Source organism: Rhineura floridana, chromosome 3, assembly GCF_030035675.1.
Source record: "Rhineura floridana isolate rRhiFlo1 chromosome 3, rRhiFlo1.hap2, whole genome shotgun sequence".
Taxonomy (NCBI): Eukaryota; Metazoa; Chordata; class Lepidosauria; order Squamata; family Rhineuridae; genus Rhineura; species Rhineura floridana.
The window spans coordinates 206,092,116-206,115,624 of NC_084482.1; the positions used below are offsets into that span (position 1 = coordinate 206,092,116).

The following is a 23,509-nucleotide window of genomic DNA, read 5'->3' on the forward strand; positions in this document are numbered from 1 at the left end:
AAAAAGCACAGAAGCCCTGTGAAATCAGCAACCACGGCGGCCTGGGAGAAAAGGTACATTAGATGCAGGAAAGGCACCTGACCAGTGGCAGTTGGTCCATTAGGGCTAATGGGGTGCTGCCCCCACCAACCTCGGCCAGCCCTCACTTACCTGCTTCCTTCCATCCAGTCCTGCCTGTCGCCTTCCTCCTCCTTACTCTCAATATTGCCATTATAAAACTTGATAGGGAGGAGGTTGGTGAAAACTAGAAATAGCTGGCTCTGACTATCATTGGCTCAGGCTCCACATCCTCTTGGCCTCGCTGTCTTCCACCCTACCAGTTCTAATGGGTCACCTGCCACCACGGCAAGTGCTTAGAACGGGTGGCTAACCATTCTTTTAGCCCGAGGTTCATTCTGGGCCAACATGCCAGGGGCCATGTGTCAGTGGTGGGGTGTGGCCCTCCCGTGCACAGACACAGAACCCACACAGCCCCCTTCAGCTGATTGATGTAGATCAGCTGAGGGGGAGTTACTGCTTCCATCGCCTCATTAAATGAGCAATCTGACAAGGAAGAGGGCAATCTGCATCCCTATCAGGGTGCTGGGCTGTGTCTTGTTTGCTGCTGTTGCCAAAATTGGTGGGGTCTTTTAAGGACCAGAAAAATTTGCTTGCAGGGTGGATGGGGAGGCTGATCTGGCCCCTGGGCTGGAGATTAACCATCACTCTTAAGAGGTATTCCCTCCAGAATTTGGGAATTCCCTCCTCAATTTCCTCCTTTTCTGCACACCCCAGACTCTTGAGTGGAGAGGGACTTCAAGCACCCTATCACATGCCTAGGGCTAGGTTTCCTTGGGATGAAGATCACTGGAGTCTTATGCTGCGTCTGATGTAAGTTGTTTCTGTTTTTTAGGCAGATCCTGCTCCTTTCCCCCCCAGGTTTCTAGAAGAACTCCCAATACCCCATGAAATGGAAATGGACTGCCTTCAACTCGATCCTGACTTATGGCGACCCTCTGAAGAGGGTTTTCATGGTAACCGGCATTCAGAGGGGGTTGACCATGGCCTCCCTCTGAGGCTGAGAGGCAGTGACTGGCCCAAGGCCGCCCAGGGAGCTTCGTGGCTGTGTGGGGATTCAAACCCTGGTCTCCCAGGCTGTAGTCCTGCACCAGTACCCCATAGCATTGGATTATTACAGAAAACAACTCAGGCTTCTGCATCTCTCACAGAGTTTCAAGAAGGCCCATCTATTGTTGTTGTTATTAATTACCCACCCTTCACCCAGGGGCCCAGGGCGGGTTACAACAATTTTAAAACACATTATTAAAACAGTTAAAAACAACCTAAACAACATCACAGAAAATAGGGCGGGTCCTATAAAAACACATCTCAGGTGTCAAAGGCCAGGGTAACGAGGTGCGTCTTCAACATTTGCCGAAATTTGTACAATGAAGTTACCAGATGCACCTCAGTGGGGAAGGAGTTCCACACCGTAGGGGCTGCCATAGAGAATGCCCTCTCCTGGGCAACCATCCCCTGAGCTTCTGAGGAAGGCGGAACTACCAAAAGGGCCCCCTCTGCTGATCTCAACCCCCGAGAAGGTCTCTAAGGAAGGAGACAGTCTTTCAGATATTTGGGACCTAAGTCGTTTAGGGCTTTAAACACTAAAGTGAGCACCTTAAACTGGGCTAGGAAATGAACTGGAGCATTCATTTTATTTAACAAAAATTATATACCACTTTATTATATTAAAACCTCTAAGCCAGGGGTTCCAAAAGTGGTCTATGAGCTTCATGGCACTGGTCTGTGGCATGTCCACGTTAAGTATTCACAATGAAAGTAAGTGATGAAGAAGCAAAACAACAATTCAAAACCACACAGCATCTAGCAGTGCATTACAATTGCTACAACAGGCAGGAAAACCATCAAGTGGACTGCCAAGACCATCAGCAATTTTCGAATGGTCAGTGGGAACAAAAAGTGTAGGAACCACTGCTCCAAGCGGTATTCCTTGCTACATAAGGAGACTCCAGGTAACTTACAAAAATCTAAGAGCACAAAGCATAACATAAAATCAAAAAAGAGCAATAGACTATGACTTAAAAAATAACACATAAAACTTACTCAGCATGGCCTCGGCCTGTTTCTGGAGCATACCACGTTAGCGTGCAGGTGAGAGAATGTATGTTTGAATGCTGCCGCATGAAAGATAAAATATCTGCACATAGGAAAACAGCAGGCTGAAGCCTATGGTAGAACCACTGGGATGTTGAAAAAGAAGCCCTCCTATTATTAATTATTATTATTATTATTATTTATACCTTGCCTTTTGGCCAAAGGCCCTCAGGGCGGCTTACAAAGAAACACAGGTATAAAATACAATATAAAATACATCAATAAAACAAGACAATTTACAAAAGTTAAATAACTGCTCTTAGGCTAACAATGTTAAAATGCACGACACATGAGGGGAAAGGGACAGGGGAGAACAAGGAGAAAAGCACGCTCAGGCCCCAGTTCTCAAATTGCAGGTCTTATCATGACCAGCTGGAATGGAAGCAGGTAGCCTGAGAGCATGGTGGCTACTGGAGAGGGCAAGGCAGCTAGTCGCTCAGCAGAGGCGACGAAACATTTGCCCTAGTGTGTGAGAGGGTGGTTTCCAAACAGAACCAGAGAGGCTGAAATCCATTTGGAACAATTTATATTACAATGAATGCATTTCAGTTTGACAGATATATGTACAATCCACAAAGAATGTCAAAGGAAATGTGTTCTGCCTGCCTGTGTTGTCTCTGTTCTGCCTCGACTGTTGGAGGCAGTAGGCTTGTGAATACTAGTTGCTGTAAATCGAGAGTGGGGTGGGGGCTCTTGCACTCAGGTCCCGCCTGCCGGCTTCCCATTGGGGCATCCGCTTGGCCACCGTGAGAACAGGATGCAGGCTGGTCGAATCCTCTTTTAAAGTCATGAGAGCCCTGAGTTGTAGTATTGTGTGACAGGGAGAAAAACAAATTCCTATCCACTTTCTCCATGCCATGCATAATTTTATACACTTCTATCGTACCTCCAATTTGCCTTTTCTTTCAACTAAAAAGCCCCAAATAGTGTAACTTTTCCTAATAGGCCAGAGCCAGTGTGGTGTAGTGGTTAGAGGGGTTGGACTATGACCTGGGAGACCAGCGTTTGAATCCCCACACAGCCATTAAGCTCACTGGGGGACCTTGGGCCAGTCACTGCCTCTCAGCCTCAGAGGAAGACAATAGTAAACCACCTCTGAATACTGCTTACCATGAAAACTCTATTCATAGGGTGGCCATAAATTGGGATCGACTTGAAGGCAGTCCATTTCATTCATTCATTCATTCTCCTTGTAGGGAAGTTTCTCCATCCCACTTGATCATTCTGGCAGCCATTTTTTGAAACATTCTACAAGATCCTTTTTGAAGTGAGGCGACCAGAACTGTACACAGTGTTCCAAGTGTGGTCTTATAAGAAAAAATAAAGGTATGCTCCTGGAAGCAATATCCCAAATGGGGCCACGCCATAGATTTGTATAAAGGCATTTTATCTACTTATTTATATGTAAAACATTACGTATAGATTTTGGTTCCTTCACTCCACTCAGAGTGGCTAACAAGAATGGAAACCAACCATAAAATACTGTGAGTATATCCACAGAATTCAAATTGTGGCACAACAAAGTACAATATCAGAAAGAAAAACAAAATCAGTATGAACATTTAATGCATTGGATGTGTTGTCTCCCGTCTTCAGTCACAAATCAACAGACATGCCACAGACCATCTGAATGACGCTTGCAGGCCACATTTGACCTAATACTGAGGTTAGATGGACCAGGGGTCTGACTCTGGTTTCTAGGAGGACTCCTACTATGAATAGCATCAGATTCTTGTTGGTCAGTGACAACATGCTGCTAATCAGATGTGGGAAAAGTTAAGAGCTGCACATGTACAACAAACTGCGGGAAGCAGGCTGTGTTTGGCACGGAAGCTTTATCAGATGCGTTTTACTGATGATATGACTATGGAAGAGCATTTGGCTGAATTTTGTAGATTAAATGTTGAGCTGCAAGATCGAGGCGTTCATCATAATGACTTGCAGATGGTTTATCTCCTGTTATCTTCATTGGATCAAAAATGGGACGTGCTGGTTGCTGGTCTTGAAAGTCAACCTGACGGGACTCTATCTTTGGACTTTGTGGAACAGAAACTTCAACAAGAGTGGTGTAGGAGACAAGAAAACAAGAAAATGGACTTAAAAGAGGCTGGGACTGTGTCTGTACAACGGAATCAAAGAAGCAGGGAAGAGACTAAAACATGTTATTTTTGCGGGTCACGTGGGCATATACAGAGACATTGTTTAAAGAAGAGGAATTACAGAGACTTTGAAAGTCAGAGAGCAAGTGTGAACTTTGTTTCTAAGGAGAGCAATAAACTGATTAACTCTAAGTGGCTTCTTGACAGTGGAGCGTCTAATTGCCTAATCACAGACTCTAGTTTATTTTACACTTCAAAGCCGACGCAGGAGAAGCTTTATCTGGCTGACGGATCTACTCAGGACGCGACAGCAAGAGGAACACTGAAGATGGGTAATTTGGGAATTTTAACAGATGTATTATTGATTTCTGGTTTAAAATATAACATTCTATCAGTGAGAAAATTGGCTCAAATAGGTTGTAACGTTACATTTGAAGGGGATAGATGTTTTGTGAGAAAAGATGGTGAAATATGCATGCAAGGGAAATTACAGAACAACATGTTTATAGTTGAATGCAAGATTGATAAAGACATGTGTGCTTGGATAGCAGTAAATAAAGAGAAACATGAGAATTGTGTCCATGAATGGCACAGAAAATTAGCACACGGACATTTTCAAAAGATACAAAACACCCCAAAATATAGTCAAGATTTGAAGTTAACACACTGTGAGCATGTGGATGAGTGTGAGGTATGTTATAAAACAAAAATGACTGTGAAGCCAGTAAATAAGAGCTGTGAAAGCACGACTTCAGAACCATATCAGCTTATACATGTGGATTTAGCTGGTCCTTTTCAGTGCTCAAAAGGTGGAGCAAGGTTTTATTTAGTGATTGTGGATGATTTCTCCAGATTTACACATGTGTTCTTATTGAAAAAGAAAAGTGACGCAGAAGAGAAATTAAAGGCATTCATACAGAAAACAGAGACACAACATGGGGCTGTTATCAAAAATATCAGATCAGATAGAGGAGGCGAATTTACCAGTAATTCATTTCAAACATATTTGGAAAAGAAGGGAATAATTCATAGTCTCACCGCTCCCTTCAGCCCATCCTCCAACGGCACGGCAGAGAGGAGGAACCGGTCATTGCAGGATTCATTGAGAGCAATGCTAGCAGATGCTGATATGAATAACACTTATTGGGGTGAATGTATTCTGTACACTGTTTATATTCAGAACCGCCTAATGCACAGAACAATAGGCATGTCTCCCTATGAGAAACTGACTGGGAGAAAACCCAGGGTAACACACATAGAACGTTTTGGGGCAAAATGCTGGGTACATGTAGTAAAACAAAGAAGACATGGCAAATTAGGCTCAAGAGCACAAGCAGGACGCATTTTGGGATTTCAGAATTCATATTACAGAGTTTGGTTACCTGAGAAACAACAAGTAGTGTCAAGCAGAAACATAAAAGTGATAGATAAACCTTGGAGACACAGCCAAACAGTGATCTTAGAGAGTGAAAACAAACAGGAAGCTGCAGATGTTCCTTTCGGGCAGCAAATTCCATTAAAACCTGCATTAACAGATTTGATTCATGGTGGCAAACGTACTGTTAAAAGGCTGAGAGGTGAAGACATAACAACACATGATACAGAAATGCCAAGTACGAGTGCTGGTCCAACTAAAGTTGAAAGTGAGGAAGAAATGGAAATAGATAATGTCAGGAGATCAGAGAGAAAAACGAAAGGTCAACCTCCTCAAAGATTTGCATTTAATGTTACACAACAGAATAATGAAACAGATGAAATTCCAGAGGAATGGGAAAAAGAGGGGCCTATAGATAAAGAAACAATGGATCTAATGTGGAAGTATTGTGTTGAAGAATGAAATGTAAATGTATCATCAAATAAAAGCAAACATGAATCTGTGAAACTTGTGTAAATAAAGAATAAAGAGAAACTGAACTGAACTGAAACTGTAAATAGAAACTGTAAGAATCCATGTACTGAAATGTATTTGTAATGAAAAGTTAATGTTGTAGAAATGTAATAATTGTAACTTGATGTTTTGAAGTCTGCAAGTCTCAGGTGGGGGCTGTTGGTCAGTGACGCAGGTTGTGAGACTTACAGATAAGGTTTTTAGCAGAGAGAGAAAAACCTGAAGCAGAAGGGTTAAACTGTGAGAACAGAGTTCCAGACAATCAAGGTCAGTGTGGCTAGCTGAGTGTGTGATAAGCTGGGAACTGGCAGGAACTCAAGTGTGGGGGAAGAATTGTCAATGGAGGAAGATGTCTCTAATGTCTTTGCCTAGTAAAGACTCTTACATGAAACTTGCCTGGCCTGTCTTATTCCTGTTCTAAACGGCTCTTGGATCCATACCACGTCTCACCTACACACGCAGTGCGCTACAATTCTCACACAGAACAAGTCAGAACTCTGCTACTCTCAGATAATGTACACACCAATGAAGCACATTGAAAGCACACTATCTTCCCTAATAATGGGAACTATAGTTTATGAAGGGAACTGGGAATTTGTAGCCCTGTGAAGGGAAAAACACCGTTCCCAGAATTCTTTGGGAACTGTCATGTGTTTTAAATGTGTGTTGGATGTTTCCCCTTTAAATGTATGGTGTGCCTCTGGCAGCTTCCTATGTTCTGGTGTGAAGCAGGGTTGTAGTCCTCCAGGTCTTAGTGGGTCATAGACCCCTTACTTTGGTGGGAGCAGGGTCCCAGCCTGGTTGCTCTGAGCTAATCAGCATGAAGATGGAGCATATTAGCCACTGAAAAGAGCCCTTGTCCTTTCATGGTGACTGGAGCCAATCAGAATGAAATGAGGGGAGTCAGCCACTGAGAAGACTCTTTTTAGTAGCTAACAGGCAGCCTCCCCTTTCATGCCAATTGGCTTCTAGGGATATCTTTTGAGATGGAGTGTGGACTCAGGGATGACATGGAGAACAAGGGTGCGAAGGGAAAGTGGAAAGGTGTGTGGGGGTGTGGGATGACCATCATGAAGGGACGCTGCACTTCTGAATTTGTCACTGCACTACTGATTATTTGTTTATTTATTAAATTTATATCTTGCCCTTCCTCCCAGAAGGAGCCCAGGGCAGCAAACAAAACCCTAAAAGCACTGTAAAACATCTTAAAAACAAAATACTTTAAAACATATTAAAACAAAACTTCTTGAATAACATTAAAACAAACCATCTTTTTTGTTTTGTTCAAATCTTTAAAACATCAAATCTTTAAAAACTTTTTTTTAAAAACAGCTTTAAAAAGACTTGTTGAGAGAGGAAGGTCTTCAGTAGGCGCCAAAAAGATAACGGAGATGTTGCCTGTCTAATATTTAAGGGGAGGGAATTTGAAAGGGTAGGTGCCACTAAAGGTCCATTTTCTATGTTGTGTGGAACAGACCTCCTGATAAGATTATACCTGCAGGAGGCTCTCACCTGGGTATATAAGAGATAAGACGATATTTCAGGTATCGTGGTTCCAAGCTGCATAGAGCTTTATACATCAAAACCAGAACCTTGAACTTGGCCTGGTAGCTAATGGGCAGCCAGTGCAATTCTTTCAGTAATGGGGTGAAATGTTGGCAATATCCTGCCCCAGTGAGCAGTCATGCTGCCACATTTTGCACCAGCTGTAGCTTCCAGACCAACCTCAAGGGCAGCCCCACATATAGTGCATTACAGTAATCCAACCTGGAGGTTACCTGGTCAGGTTGTCCCAGTCCAAAAACAGCAACAGCTGTCTTATCAGACGAAGCTGGTAAAAGGCACTCCTAGCCACTGAGATCACCTGGGCCTCCTTGATGGATCGAGGAGTATCTCTCAGACTACGGACCTGCTCTTGTAGAGGGAGTACAACCTCCATCCAAAGCAGGCAATTGACCAATTCCAAACTTGGGAACCACCAAAGTGCCTCTCTCTTGCTAGGATTCATTCATTCATTTATTAAATTTATTAGTCGCCCATCTGGCCCTGATCCAGCTCACCACTGAATCCAGGCAGTGGTCCAGGGCTTTCACAGCCTCACCCAATTCAGATGTCACAGAGAAATTGAACTGAATATCATCAGTGTATTGCTGACACTTTGCCTCAAATCTCCTGATGACTGCTCCCAAGGGCTTCATAGAGGTGTAAAACAGCATTGGGGACAAGATGGTACCTTGCAGCACCTGCAGTAGAACTGGCAGTGGTCCAAAAAACAATCACCCAAAGTTTTTATCTAAGAATGACCCTGGAGATAGGATCAAAAACACTGTATAACAGTGTGTTTGATACCTATCTCATCAAGTCGGCTCACAAGGATCAATGGTATCAAAGGCTGCTGAGAGATCAAGTAAAAATAACAGGGACATACTCCCCCTGTCCTTTTCCTAATAAAGGTTATCCATCAGGGCAACCAAGGGCGATTCAGTCCCATAACCAAGCCTGAACCCAGATTGGAATGGGTCAAGATCAGAGCTTGGAAAATTTACTTTTTTGAACTACAACTCCCATCAGCCCCAGCCAGCATGACCACTGGATTGGGCTGATGGGAGTTGTAGTTCAAAAGAGTAACTTTTCCAAGCTCTGGTCAAGATATTCTGTTTCATCCAAGCAATTGCTGGTACAAACCTCTCAATCACCTTCTCTAAAAAGATGGTATTTGTGATCAGGCAGTAGTTGTCACAAACCAATGGGTCTAGGGCAGGCTTTTTCAGGAGCGGTCAGATCACCACCTCTTTCAGGGCAGCTGGGACCACTCCCTCCTGCAATGACACATTCCCCACACCCTGGATCCACTCAGTCAAACCCCCTTGGCAAGTTTTAATAAGCCAAGAAGGGCAAGGGTCAAGAGGACACATTGCAAACCGCATCATTGCAAGCACCTTGTCCACATCATCAGGCCACATCAAACTGATCCCAAGAAGTTACAGCAGATGTTGCACTGGACACCTCACTTAGGAACTACAGTAGATGTGGATGGGGCATCAAGATTGCTACAGAGGCAAGCAACTTTACCCTTCAAGTGCCTTGCAAACTATTAACAGTGGGCCTCCAAAGGGTTTAAAACTCCATTTCTTGGAGTTGATGTTAACTGGGGTTGCCAGGTTTCTGGCCTGAGACTGATCCTGTATCTTTAGAAGAGAAAGTCAGCCAAGTGCAGGTGTTCTTGCAACACTGTAATGAGAAAAACCACAAGGTGGAATTCTCCCTTCCTTCCTGCACAACTTTTAAAGATACAGAAGACCTCTTGGTTGCCAGGCCCAGCCTCCAAGAGGTCTTCTGTATCTTTAAAAGTTGTGCAGGGGGAGAGGAGAATTCCACCTTGTGGTCTTTCTCATTATGGTGTTGCAAGAACACCTGCACTTGGCTGACTTTCTCTTCTCCTAAAGATACAGGATCAGTCTCAGGCCAGGAACCTGGCAACCCTAATGTCAACAGACCCATGACAATACGAAAAAGCTCCACTGGACAGCTACTTGAGGATGCAATAGAGGCGGAGAAGTGGGCCTTTTTTGCCGTCCCCATCACCATGTAGTAGGTGCGGTTGTGGTGTTTTACTTGTGCCCGATCAGCCTCACAGCATGTCTTTCGCCACTTGCACTCTCACTGTAGTCCACACCGTTTCATTGCCCTTAGTTCACTAGTGTACCAAGGTGCAAAGCGGGCCCCACGTTTACTAATGTGAAGGTGATTCAAATTAAAATAACAACCCCCCCCCAATAATATTCTAGTATGGATTTTAGATTTTCCTTCTAGAATAAGACAGCTACCTTTACTTATTTTTGTTTAAATTATCTACTTCATAAAATAAAAACCTACCCACCCACCAGAAGGACTTCAATGAAAATGGATTGCCTTTAAGTAGATCCCGATTTATACCCCTGAGCCACTCGCTGTGGGGGTGATCTTCACCTGGCATTTTACACCCAGGAGACACCATCAGGAATTTGAACTCACAGACTCTGGACTCCCAGCCAGGCTCTCCTCCCTACTGTGCTATCAAGGCCTTACAATATTGGCATTTTTGTCCTTGATCGTTTTGTTTGTCTTCACTTGTTCGCTGTCCTCCCAAAGCCCTCTAGACAGACTTGTGGGAAACTTCCATGCAGTTTATGTATGAGTCTGCGGCGTGAGCAAGAGAGAAGCCAGAATTCCCATCAGAAGCAGCAGCTCTGCAGCTTTGGCTCTTTGGGAGTTAAAGAGAAAGAGCTCCAGCTCCTAGAGGGGCCCAGGAAGATGAAAGAGGAGAACGTGTGTGTTTGGGAAACGGGGGAGGGGGGGAGTCAAAGTTCCTTCCTGTTTGAATTTCCTTCAGCAACGGATGAATGGGGGAAAGAGGGGGAAAGATCCAAGCTAGGGAAAGCTTCTTGGCATCCAGTGGGAACGATGGTGAGTATATAGCAACAGAGAAAACACAGACTGGAGCCAATCTCTTTCCTTCCTGGGGATTCTGTGCTTTCAAACAGCAGGATGGTAGGCAGAAATCCAACAGGGGAAGCTTTCCTCCTCCCTTTGACACAAAAGCAGGGATGGGGAGAGCTCTCCCTGCTGGGTTTCTACCTGTATAATCAGCTGCTGAAATCAGGGAATGAAACAAAAGTACACGCATGCAAGCTGCTTCAAGTAGGGTTGGCCCGGTGCAGAAAGGGGAGAGGATGCTTGCACCTTTAACAGTGGTGCAGAAGAGGGAATAGGAACATAGAAAGCTGCCTTGTCCTGAGTCGCATCCATTGATCTATTCAGCTCTGTATTGCCTATACTGGCTGGCAGTAGCTCTCCCAGCCTTAACTGGAGATGCCATTGGGGATTGAACCTGGGGCCTTTTGCACATGCAAAGCAGATGCTCTACTCACTGAGCTATGGCCCTTCCCCAAATGGGGTTCAGCATGTACAGCTTGCACCACAACTATTTCTTGTCGTGAACTTTTCCTCCACAACTATTAAAGCAGGGGTGACTCATCTCCAGTTTTGGGGCTTGATCCACCCCCCCAATAAAATATTTTCTGGCTTCTCCAAGACGGATTGTTCCAATGTTATACTTGTTCTGAAATACTCAGTTTCATCAGTTGTTCTCTCTGCTGTTTTTCCACCGCTTGAGGTTACATTTCTGAGGCATGTCGGAAAACTAAGGATCACGGAGGCAAATGGAACAGAACAGAAGTTAGAGCCTGAAGATCTCACTTGCCCTTTTTACATTTGAACACATGGTTTAGAATCGTTTATCTGGTTCAAATACCTATTTGGATACATGGACTGCTTATGCTAATCTATACATTTAAATTAGGATTGATGGAATATTTTCATTGTCAGTGTCAGCTGGTGATGTTTTGAATCCCCCCCCTCCTGTCTTTTGCTTAGATTTGCAAATAAAAATTCTGAAAGGAAGGACAGACAAAAAGCTGGTTGTTTAAAGTTGATGCTATCGGGGCAGCCAGCTTGCCTAGGAGTTGTATTCCAGCAACAATTGGAGGGCCGCAGGTTCCCCATCCTTGCCCTAAGAGAAGCTAAATAAATTCTTTGCATCTGTCTTCACAGTGGAAGATATAGGGCAGATCCCTGAACCTGAACTAACATTTGCAGGAAGGGATTCTGAGGAACTAAGACAAATAGTGGTAATGAGAGAGGAAGTTCTAAGCTTAATGGACAATATAAAAACTGACAAATCACCGGGCCCAGATGGCATCCACCCGAGAGTTCTCAAAGAACTCAAATGTGAAATTGCTGATCTGCTAACTAAAATATGTAATTTGTCCCTTGGGTCCTCCTCCGTGCCTGAGGACTGGAAAGTGGCAAATGTAACGCCAATCTTCAAAAAGGGATCCAGAGGGGATCCCGGAAATTACAGGCCAGTTAGCTTAACTTCTGTCCCTGGAAAACTGGTAGAAAGTATTATTAAAGCTAGATTAACTAAGCACATAGAAGAACAAGCCTTGCTGAAGCAGAGCCAGCATGGCTTCTGCAAGGGAAAGTCCTGTCTCAGTAACCTATTAGAATTCTTTGAGAGTGTCAATAAGCATATAGATAGAGGTGATCCAGTGGACATAGTGTACTTAGACTTTCAAAAAGCGTTTGACAAGGTACCTCACCAAAGGCTTCTGAGGAAGCTTAGCAGTCATGGAATAAGAGGAGAGGTCCTCTTGTGGATAAGGAATTGGTTAAGAAGCAGAAAGCAGAGAGTAGGAATCAACGGACAGTTCTCCCAATGGAGGGCTGTAGAAAGTGGAGTCCCTCAAGGATCGGTATTGGGACCTGTACTTTTCAACTTGTTCATTAATGACCTAGAATTAGGAGTGAGCAGTGAAGTGGCCAAGTTTGCTGACGACACTAAATTGTTCAGGGTTGTTAAAACAAAAAGGGATTGCGAAGAGCTCCAAAAAGACCTCTCCAAACTGAGTGAATGGGCAGAAAAATGGCAAATGCAATTCAATATAAACAAGTGTAAAATTATGCATATTGGAGCAAACAATCTTAATTTCACATATACGCTCATGGGGTCTGAACTGGCGGTGACCGACCAGGAGAGAGACCTCGGGGTTGTAGTGGACAGCACGATGAAAATGTCGACCCAGTGTGCGGCAGCTGTGAAAAAGGCAAATTCCATGCTAGCAATAATTAGGAAAGGTATTGAAAATAAAACAGCCGATATCATAATGCCATTGTATAAATCTATGGTGCGGCCGCATTTGGAATACTGTGTACAGTTCTGGTCGCCTCATCTCAAAAAGGATATTCTAGAGTTGGAAAAGGTTCAGAAGAGGGCAACCAGAATGATCAAGGGGATGGAGCGACTCCCTTACGAGGAAAGGTTGCAGCATTTGGGGCTTTTTAGTTTAGAGAAAAGGCGGGTCAGAGGAGACATGATAGAAGTGTATAAAATTATGCATGGCATTGAGAAAGTGGATAGAGAAAAGTTCTTCTCCCTCTCTCATAATACTAGAACTCGTGGACATTCAAAGAAGCTGAATATTGGAAGATTCAGGACAGACAAAAGGAAGTACTTCTTTACTCAGCGCATAGTTAAACTATGGAATTTGCTCCCACAAGATGCAGTAATGGCCACCAGCTTGGACGGCTTTAAAAGAAGATTAGACAAATTCATGGAGGACAGGGCTATCAATGGCTACTAGCCATGATGGCTGTGCTCTGCCACCCTAGTCAGAGGCAGCATGCTTCTGAAAACCAGTTGCTGGAAGCCTCAGGAGGGGAGAGTGTTCTTGCACTCGGGTCCTGCTTGCGGGCTTCCCCCAGGCACCTGGTTGGCCACTGTGAGAACAGGATGCTGGACTAGATGGGCCACTGGCCTGATCCAGCAGGCTCTTCTTATGTTCTTATGTTTAAGACCCCAGTGTAAATATCAGTATTTAATAAACCAACAACCTTAAAGTTCATTGTTGTCAGCCGCCCAGAGAGCTTCGGCTATGGGGTGGTATACAAATGCAATAAATAAATAAATAAATAAATAAATAAATCCTGTCTCTAGGCTGCTGTCCATTTCATACCTGAGCCTACTATACAAGGTACTAGGAGGTTGTGGAAGCATTCTAAGGGAATTGGTGACAATAGAAAATTAAGGAAGCCTGCCAGTGTGGTGTAGTGGTTAGAGTGTTGTCCTACGACCTGGGAGACCAGGGTTCGAATCCCCACACAGCCATGAAGCTCACTGGGTGACCTTGGGCCAGTCACTGCCTCTCCGCCTCAGAAGAAGGCAATGGTAACCCCCCTCTGAATACCGCTTACCATGGAAACCCTGTGGCCATGTCGGGATCCACTTGAAGGCAGTCCAATTCTATTTCCATGTTTATACCACGTGAGGCTGAGGGAGCCAGTTGTCCTGACAGCCCCCCCCCGCGCTTAACAGACAAGAATCTTTATGTAAGAGCAAAACTGAGACTTATAGTTAAAAAGACCCCTAAAATCACCTCCAAGAGCTTGTTTTATAAAACTGGAAAAAAAACCCCACTTTATTGGAAGCTGCTTTGAGGACCTGTATGGGTCAGAATTTAAGTGTGTGGAAATAATATATAAATGATTTCTTCAGAGAAATGTGTGGACGGGTTGTTTGATTGTTTAAGAACATAAGAGCTTGCTGAATCAGGCTCATGGCCCACCTCATCCAGCATCATAGTGGCCAAATGCTTATGGAAAGACTGAAAGCAGGACCTGAACGCAATGGCACTCATCCCACTTGTGGTTTCCAGTAACTGGTATTCAGAGACACATACTGCCTCTGACAGCGAAGATAGAGTAAAACTATCATGGTTAGTAGCCACTGATATCCTCTGTGAATTTATCTAATCCTCTTTGAAAGCCATCCAAGTTGGTGGCCATCACTGCCTCTTGGGGGAGTCAATTCTATAGTTTAACTCTGCACTGTGTGAAAGGCTTTCTTGTGTCTGTCTTCAGTCTCCTAACATTCAGCTTCCCTGGATGTCCACAAGTTCTAGTGTTATGAGAGAGGGAGAAGAAAACCCTTCTCTCTCCGCAGTTTTGTCATGCCACACATAATTTTCATGAATCATAGAATCATAGAATTGGAAGGGGCCTATAAGGCCATCACATCCAACCTTCTGCTCAATGCAGGCATTCAACTTAAAGCATACCCGGCAGGTGGCTGTCCAGCTCCCTCTTGAAGGCCTCCAGTGCTGGAGAGCCCACCATCTCCCTAGGTCATTGGTTCCATTTTTGTACCGCTGTAATAGTTAGGAAGTTTTTCCTGATGTTCAGCCGAAATCTGGTTTCCTGTAACTTGAGCCCATTACTCCGTGTTCTGCACTCTGGGATGATCGAGAAGAGATCCTGACCCTCCTCTGTGTAACAACCTTTCAAGTACTTGAAGAGTGCTATCATATCTCCCCTCAGTCTTCTGTTCTCAAGGCTAAACGTTCCCAGTTCTTTCAGTCTCTCCTCATATTTTATACCTCTCTATCCTTGTTGCTCATGCTTGGAATCTAATGGGAAGTTTACAGATAGATGTATGAATTTCTAAGCATATTATTTTTTTATCCTGCATTTTCATGTTTCATATATTTACATCCAGTCTGACATCTCTCATTTGTGGTATTATCTCTCTCCCACTCCAGAGAGAAGCCCCTCTTGCTCATCCGGGACGTCTGCTTAACCGTATGTTAGCTCGGAAGAAGCCCCAGTCACCTCTGTTGCTAACTGAGTGAGGCCCATTCACCTTACATGGCAAATTAGTTTGGAGATCTAAGAACTGAGACAAAGCCAAAGGCTGGGCATTTGTTCTGACGTTTGGTGAGGAGGTGAGACGTCTCTGGGCAGACTGAACTCAGATGAGGCTGTTCTGGGCCCAAGACAAGATGGCCACCAAGGAGGGTACGCACTCCGGCTTTGGCCTGCGGTTCCATGTGGAGCTTGAGCAAGGGGTCCACCAGCGGATCAAACTGGAGGAAGAGGAGCCATCAGATTCCACGCTGGGGGAGGGTGTGGAGGAAGTCCCTCACATCATCCAGGCTGGGAGCATTCGGGAATTCTTGCAGAGGCCTCCTGGGAACCATGAAACCAATGATGGCCTGCTTCAGCGTTGGGAAGCCCAATGGCAGGAGTTTCTGAAGACCCTGGAATACCCTCACTCGGATTGGGAGACCTCACAGGTCTTGGAGGAACCCACCCCGTGGGACAACACTAAGGCCTTCCTGGCCTCCTTTGAGCAAGTGGCAGAAGCCTGCCAGTGGCCCCGAGAGGACTGGATGGCCCGTCTTCTGCCGGCCCTCAGTGGGGAAGCTGAGCAGATTTTCAGCAACCTGGATACCAGAGACAGGGTTGACTATGACAAGGTCAAGGCAGCCATCTTGCGAGGGGATGCCATCACCAGGGAGAGGCAGCGCCAGAACTTCCGCCGCTTCTGTTACCAGGAGGCCGAGGGGCCGAGGGGCGTCTTCAACCGGCTCCAGAAGCTTTGCCACCGGTGGCTCAAGGTGGACAGACACACCAAGGAGCAGATCCTGGAGCTGCTGATCCTGGAGCAGTTCCTGGCCATCCTGCCGCCGGAGATGCAGATCTGGGTCAGGGAACACGGGCCAGACACCTGTTCCCAGGCTGTGACCCTGGCCGAGGATTTCCTGCAGAGAGCACAAGGCAATGAGGATTGGGAAGAGCAGGTGAGAGTCCACGTTCTGTAACTTTGTCATGGCCTTCTCTCGTTACGTCACACCTTTACGCTTGACACCAATGCTAATAGTAGTAGTAGCAGCATAGTAATAATAGTGATAATAGTAAATGGGGCTCTGCAACAAAATGTTGCAGTGTGGAGTGTTTCTTGTTCAGTTTGTAGCCACTCCATTCAACCCAGGTTTATTTCCGCCACAGTAGAATTCTGTGCTCCCTGAGCTTGCTCAGACTTCATTGAGCTGTTTTTTGGGGAGAGGGAGTCATCTCCATTTTGGGTTGTGGGAAACATTTCTTATGGTTACTGTCCAGCAGCATCTCCGCTTCTGAATCCTGCCTTTACAGGGGATCTTTTCTTTCAGGAGCTGGGACCAATTGAGGAGGTCGCTCTGGATTTCTCCGAAGGAGAAGACACCCCGTTGAACGAGGAGTGGAGGCAAGGTTTTAGGGAGGCTGATGAGGAGGCTGACGATGGAGACACCAGCTTGCTGGGTAAGGATGACCCAGTTTCGTATTTATTTATGTTCACTTTTTTAAACAAGCGTCCGCCTTCTCTTCAATCAACTGAGAGCAGCTAACAATAAAACAATACATTAAAATGAATAATAATTAATAACTACAATGAGAATTGCAATAAAATTGCAATAATCAATAATTGCAATGATAACTAAAACTAAACAAACACAAACAGGTTACAGTAAAGCAATTGTCAGGATCAAAAGGAGCTATCGCCCCCCAATCATAATAGCTGTTATAAGGTACCATGGATTAGAAAACATGTAAAATAAATAAAACATAGGAGAATTTTTAAAAGTCAATGTGAATTCTGTAAATATCTGACATTCTGCAGGATTTCATTCTTTCTTTCTTTGGCAAGATCCACACTATACATTTAAATCCCTCTTCTACGACTTTAAACAGTCATGCCTTCCCCTAAAGAATCAATGGGTCTGTTCTGAGTTGAACTTAGTTGGATGCAACTCCTGAAATGTAAGTATCAATGGCTACTAATGAATAGTTATATAGGACCTCCAGAATCAGAAGTGGTATACCTCTGAATGCCAGTTGCTAGGGAAAAACAGCAGTAGTGGGCTATTGCCCTCATGACCTGCTTGTGTGCTTCCTTGGAGGCATCTGATTGGCCACTATGGAAAACAGGATGCTGGGCTAGTTAGACGGCTGGTCCAGTCCAGGAGTGCTGTTCTTTATGATTTTCTGCAGTGTTTAAAGTGTCCTTTTTGTTCTGGCAGGTGAAGGATGGATGAGTGCCAACAAGGAAGAGACGCCCCAGTCTGACGGATTTGATCCAACACGCCCAAACAGGACACTGAAGAGGGGAAGAGTAGAAAGCAAAGTTTCCTGCTTTCGTGAGCAGGAAGATGCTTCCAAGGGTTGGCACCGACCTGAGAGAAAAAAAGGAAATCACCCACCAGAGAGAAAAAAAGGAAATCACCCACCAGAGAGAGCAGAAACATCTGTTGTTTGGGAGAGCGATGAACCCCTTGAAAAAACCAGGGAAGAACAGAGAATCCACACACCAACGAAGAAAGGCATGTTCAAGGTTGATGGATGGAGTTTTAAGCAGAGATCAGATCTTATTAAACGTGAGAGAACCGACACAGCGGATCACCCCTATAAATGCTCTGATGGCGGGAAAAACTTCAAGGTGATCTCTCATTACATTTCTCGTAAAAGAAACCACAGAGGAAGGAAACTACACAGATGCCCAGACTGTGGGAAATCCTTTATTGCCAAAGCACACCTTATCATTCATCAGAGAACCCACACTGGAGAGAGGCCATTTAAATGCCTACCTTGTGGGAAAACATTTGCCCAGAGTTCTAACCTTACTGTCCATCAAAGAATCCACACAGGAGTGAAGCCATTCCAGTGCTGTGACTGTGGGAAAAGTTTCTGTTCCAGCACCAACCTTACGAAACATCAGAACATCCACATCAAGGGGACCTCGTATAAATGCTTAGTTTGTGGGAAAAGCTTCAAGGTACACTCTCACTTTATTGCCCATAAGAAAATACACACACAAAGGAAATCGCATAAATGTTCATACTGTGGGAAATGTTTCCTTGCTGCATCACACCTCATTATTCATCAGCGAATTCATACTGGAGAGAGACCCTATAAATGCTTGGAATGTGGCAAATCCTTCAGTCAGAATGCTCATCTTACTGTACATCAACGAACACACGAAAGAGTAAAATCATTCCAGTGTTCTGACTGTGGAGAAAGCTTCAGTTCCAGAATAAACCTTATCCAACATCAAAGTATTCACACTGGAGTAAGCCCTTATAAGTGCTCTGAGTGTGGGAAAACCTTCAGGGTGAATTCCCACCTTATTGCTCATAAGAGGAACCATGCCACCAAGAAACCACATAAGTGCTCATACTGTGGGAAATCCTTCTTTACCAAATCATACCTTATCATTCATCAGAGAATCCATACTGGAGAAAGACCATTTAAATGCTTGGCTTGTGGGAGATGTTTTAGCCAGAGTTCACACCTTAATGTTCACAAACGAACCCACACAGGAGTGAAGCCATTCCAGTGCTCTGACTGTAGGAAAAGTTTCACTTCTCATGCAAACCTTATTAAGCATCAAAGCATCCACGCAGGAGAAAGCCTACATATATGCTCTGACTGTGGCAAAAGCTTCAAAGTGCATTCTCACCTTATTGCTCACAAAAGAATCCATGCTGCCAAGAAAACACATAAGTGCTCATACTGTGGGAAGTCCTTCTTTGCCAACTCATACCTTATCATCCACCAGAGAATCCACACTGGAGAGAGACCATATAAATGTTTGGCCTGTGGGAAAAGTTTCACACAGAGCTCACACCTTACAGTTCATCAAAAGACCCACACAGGGAAAAAGCTATTCCATTGCTCAGACTGTGGCAAAAACTTCAGGGTGAGCTCTCACCTTATCGCACACAAGAGGATCCATGAAGCAAAGAAACCCCATAAGTGTTCCTACTGCAGTAAATCCTTCATTTTCAAGTCCTACCTTATCATACATGAGAGAATGCACACAGGAGAGAGACCATACAAATGTTTGGCTTGTGGCAAAAGCTTTAGTCAGAGTTCACACCTTACAGTCCATCAAAAAACTCATGTGGGAAAGAAGCCATTCCAATGCTCTGAATGTGGAAAAAGCTTTAGAGTGAGCTCTCAACTTATCTCCCATAAGAAAGTCCATACAACAAAGAAACCACATAACAACAACAATAATAATAAATGCTTGGATTGTGGGAAATCTTTCATTTCTAAATCATACCTGATCATCCATCAAAGAATCCACACAGGAGAGAGACCCTACAAATGTATGGCCTGTGGAAAATGCTTCAGCCAGAGTTCTCACCTGACTGTCCATCAAAGAACCCACAAGGGAGAGAAGTTGTTCAAGTGCTCTGACTGTGGGGAAAGTTTTAGTTCCAGGATGAAGCTTCTTAAGCATCAGAGAATCCACATGAAGGGGAACCCATTTAAATGCTTGGACTGTGGGAAATCCTTTGTCACCAAGTCACAGCTTGTGGTCCATCAGAGAAGCCACACAGGGGAGAGGCCATATAAATGTTTGGACTGTGGCAAAGGGTTCAGCCAGAGTTCAAACCTTATTAGACATCAGAGGATTCACTCAGGGGAGAACCCCTATAAATGCTCAGATTGTGGAAAAAGCTTCTGTTCAGGTGAGAATCTTCTTAAGCATCAGAGAATCCACACTTAAAGAAACAAGATCCTGTACTATATGTAGGCCATAGAAGCAAACAACAAATTGCATTTTATTAACCATTAGAGGGGAAGAAATATCTATAACAAAACACCACAATGCTGCTCAGAAAGTTTCTGTCATTACCCAACCAGAGAAGAGACAGCTGATGTAAATGTTTAGACATGGAGAAAATATTTCATGAGCGCTCAGTTCTTTCTGTACATCAAAAAGCCCACAGCTGGAACTCAAACCCACATCAGGTTTTGAACCCAAGTCCTGATGGATACAAGGGTAATTCAGTGTATGTACCATCATCTAGGGAGCTTCAGGGAAACCACCAGAACCAACAAGAAAGCCTCTGAATGACAGGCAGAATGGTAATGTGGTGGTACTCCCTGACTTCTGTATAAGCTTCCAGGTCAAACTCACTACCTGCTCTCATTGTGATAGACTACCTAGGCCTGTGTGTTGTACCCTCCTTTATCAACCTGACAGGAGCAGAGTTTTAATCTCAGACTGGTGGGAGATGGGGGGATGTACTGCCTTCAAGTCGATTCCGACTTATGGTGACCCTATGAAGATGGTTTTCATGAGGCTGAGAGGCAGTGACTGGCCCAAGATCACCCAGTGAGCTTCATGGCTATGTGGGGATTCGAACTGTGGTCTCCCGGGTCATAGTCCAACACCTTAACCACTACACCACACTGGCTCTCTCTAACAGCAAGAATAGATCTATCTTATTTCAGATTTTGGCGTAGATTAAAAGGAATGGAAGATTACCAAGATTTGTTGGTTTGAGCTATTAAGATCCAGAGGCAGGGCAGAGCAGTGCCAAGATAAGTTTGAGGTGTAAAACCATTCCACTGAAGAATATTTAAACCTGAATCAAGAGGCACTCAGGAATTGAATTTTTGACTAAGTCTCAAAGATCTTGAAGTCTGTCTCATATACCACTTGGAAGAAGAACTTGTAATAATATAAACTAAATGTAAATGGACTGCCTTGAAGTTGATTCCAACTTATGGTGACCCTATGAAGAGGGTTTTCATGGTAAGTGGTATTCAGAGGGGGTTTACCATTGTCTTCCTCTGAGGCTGAGAGGCAGTGACTGGCCCAAGGTCACCCAGTGAGCTTTATGGCTATGTGGGGATTCGAACTCTGGTCTCCCAGGTCGTAGTCCAACACCTAGGAAGCTGCCTTTATATTAGGTTGGACTATTAATTCATCTAGTCCAGAATTTTCTGTTCTGATTGGCAGCATCTCCTTCCTGATATTTTTTATTAAGCTGTGGAGTGAGCTGGGCCTAAACCCAAAGAATGGGTTCTGCCACTGAGCTCTGGGAAATCTTCTGCAACTTTTGAAATTTTAACACATGGAAAGGCCATGCAGAAGAGAGACTTGCTTAGATATTAGAGAATCCACACGGGAGAGAAGCCATATAAATGCTTAGATGGTTGCTAAAGCTCTTAGCTTTAATGACCATTGGAGTATCTTCATAACTGTGTGAAATTGTTCCAGTGTTGTCTACTAGATGTCATAGGATCTGCACAGGAGAGGGCACCTTTATGCAGTATGAGGAAACTAACTTTTTTTGTTAAAAAGGAAAGAAGGGGGGGAAATGCAGGCTCCTGACCAGTTTAGGGCTTTTAACCTGTTTACATACATACATACATACATACATACATATATATGACCAAGTACCAACTGGTGATTCCTTTCTGGCTGAGCAAACTGTTGCCAAAAGCAAGTCCTTGATGAGCTGCTTCTTAATGTCTGGATTGTGAGACCTGTTTCTGGCCATCTTCTGTGCTGGGAGTATGCAGAGCTCTCTCGTTCCATAGCTAATGATGGGGAATCTTTACTTTCTCTGCTTTTGGTACCATGTCCTGCAACCACCATCCAGTCTCCTGCACGTGCTTGCCTCAAGGCAAGCAGAGCTTGCCTTGCAGAGACCATCCACTAGCAAGTGGATTTATCAGGCTTCCTGTTATGTGTGTTCTGGGTTTGCTCAGATCCCCATCTCTATGGGGTGTGCATTCTTTCACAGAGCATAGTGCATCAAATGCCTGTAATGAGTGTCAAAGAAAACCTGAGCAGAGAGCTGTTATAGGAGAAAGAGCATGGTTGCTTCCAAACCAGTGATAATTTCTGCAAATGTGACTCCATGGCTGACACTTGCCTTCTGCACTGCGACACCCCCCCTTCCCACAGAATGGATGTGGACAAGACTGTTTCTGCATCTGTGGAAAAACCTTCCTGTATGGGGGCTACTTTAATTACATTTTAAACATTCCATTTTAAAAATGCCAGAGTTCTCAAGCACATGAGTGCACATATGTATCCAAGCAAACTTCTCTGTTATTGTGATTGACATGCCCAGTTGTGATGTCACATGGGCACCATCCAATAAGGGATCAGCAACAGTTTGCTTCAGCTCTCCCTCCTTCCCCCACTACAAACACATGGGGCAGAGTGTTGCCTTGCTGGCTTTGTCACTTTCCCAACATCTTCAGAAAAGAGACAACTTGACATGCCTGAGTATTATGTCCCATGAGCACCATCCAATCAGGTGCCAGTTACCAAACTCATTCCTTCCTCTTCTGTATAGCGAATTGCTTCATTTCACTAGCTACAGAGTTGCTATTTTTTTCAGTAACTTTGGAAAAAATTGTTACAAATTGGCAGGGCTTACAGTCGCAATTGCTGTCTGGATCTTCCATATTGCTGATTCTCCACAGGAGAATCTTTTGTCTGGAAGTATATTTTTATTCCTGTTGTGTTTCAAAGATAAAACTCTTTCAGAAGGGCTGAGATTTTGCAAGTCTTGTGCCCGCATAAGGCTGAGATGAACAGCTCAAATGCTTCACTTTGACAAGCTCATTGATTATCCAAGCTGCATTAGAATCTGATCACGTCTGCAGGCTGCTGGGACCGGAAACATAGGGTCAAAAATAATGGGATGCTGAAGCTCAACATCCAAATCCAACCACAGAGCCAACATTGTGTGCAGCCTTTTCCTTTAGCACAGGGTCTGCCCAGCCTGTACTCAAAGACCCCCATGAGGGGAACGCCAACGTTCCTCTAGATCAGGGGTAGAGAACGTCAGGCCTGGGGGCCAAATGTGGCCCTCCAGGCCTCTGTTGGCCATGTCCCCTCTTCACCCAGCATCTCTCATCATCCCTGCTCCACTTCCTTGGGTGCTTTGCCTGGCTGGAAAGTGTTTTTGCATTGTGATGATGCCACTTGCTTGCCTTGATGGGAGGATGCACGGACTGGTACATGGACTACTAGTGGTCCATGAGCTTCATTCAGGGGGTCCGTGGCGTGTCTGGATTTGTGATTGAAGACATGAGATGGCACATCAGTTGCATGAAATACGCATATTGATTTCTAATTGTATTTTAATTGATTCTTTTTTATATATATGTAGAATATAATACCATGTAAGAAATAAAA

At 44.4% G+C, this 23,509-nt stretch overlaps 1 protein-coding gene across 1 annotated transcript; it reads left to right on the top strand.

Moving 5' to 3' along the window:
• The first annotated feature begins 10,502 nt into the window (after nucleotides 1-10,502).
• Nucleotides 10,503-23,509, top strand: LOC133381286 (zinc finger protein 585A-like). The gene is made up of 4 exons (XM_061620205.1): nucleotides 10,503-10,587; nucleotides 15,279-16,319; nucleotides 16,689-16,818; nucleotides 17,577-23,509. Exons 2-4 carry the CDS (start codon nucleotides 15,492-15,494, stop codon nucleotides 20,066-20,068), a joined length of 3,450 nt encoding a protein of 1,149 aa, XP_061476189.1. The 5' UTR covers nucleotides 10,503-10,587; nucleotides 15,279-15,491; the 3' UTR covers nucleotides 20,069-23,509.

Bases quoted from the DNA above. Each gene is read 5' to 3' on its own strand.
- LOC133381286 (XM_061620205.1), top strand. From the start codon at position 15,492: ATGAGGCTGTTCTGGGCCCAAGACAAGATGGCCACCAAGGAGGGTACG. The intron at 16,320-16,688 runs GTGAGAGTCCAC...CTTTTCTTTCAG, and splicing joins ATGAGGATTGGGAAGAGCAG to GAGCTGGGACCAATTGAGGA. The intron at 16,819-17,576 runs GTAAGGATGACC...TTGTTCTGGCAG, and splicing joins TGGAGACACCAGCTTGCTGG to GTGAAGGATGGATGAGTGCC.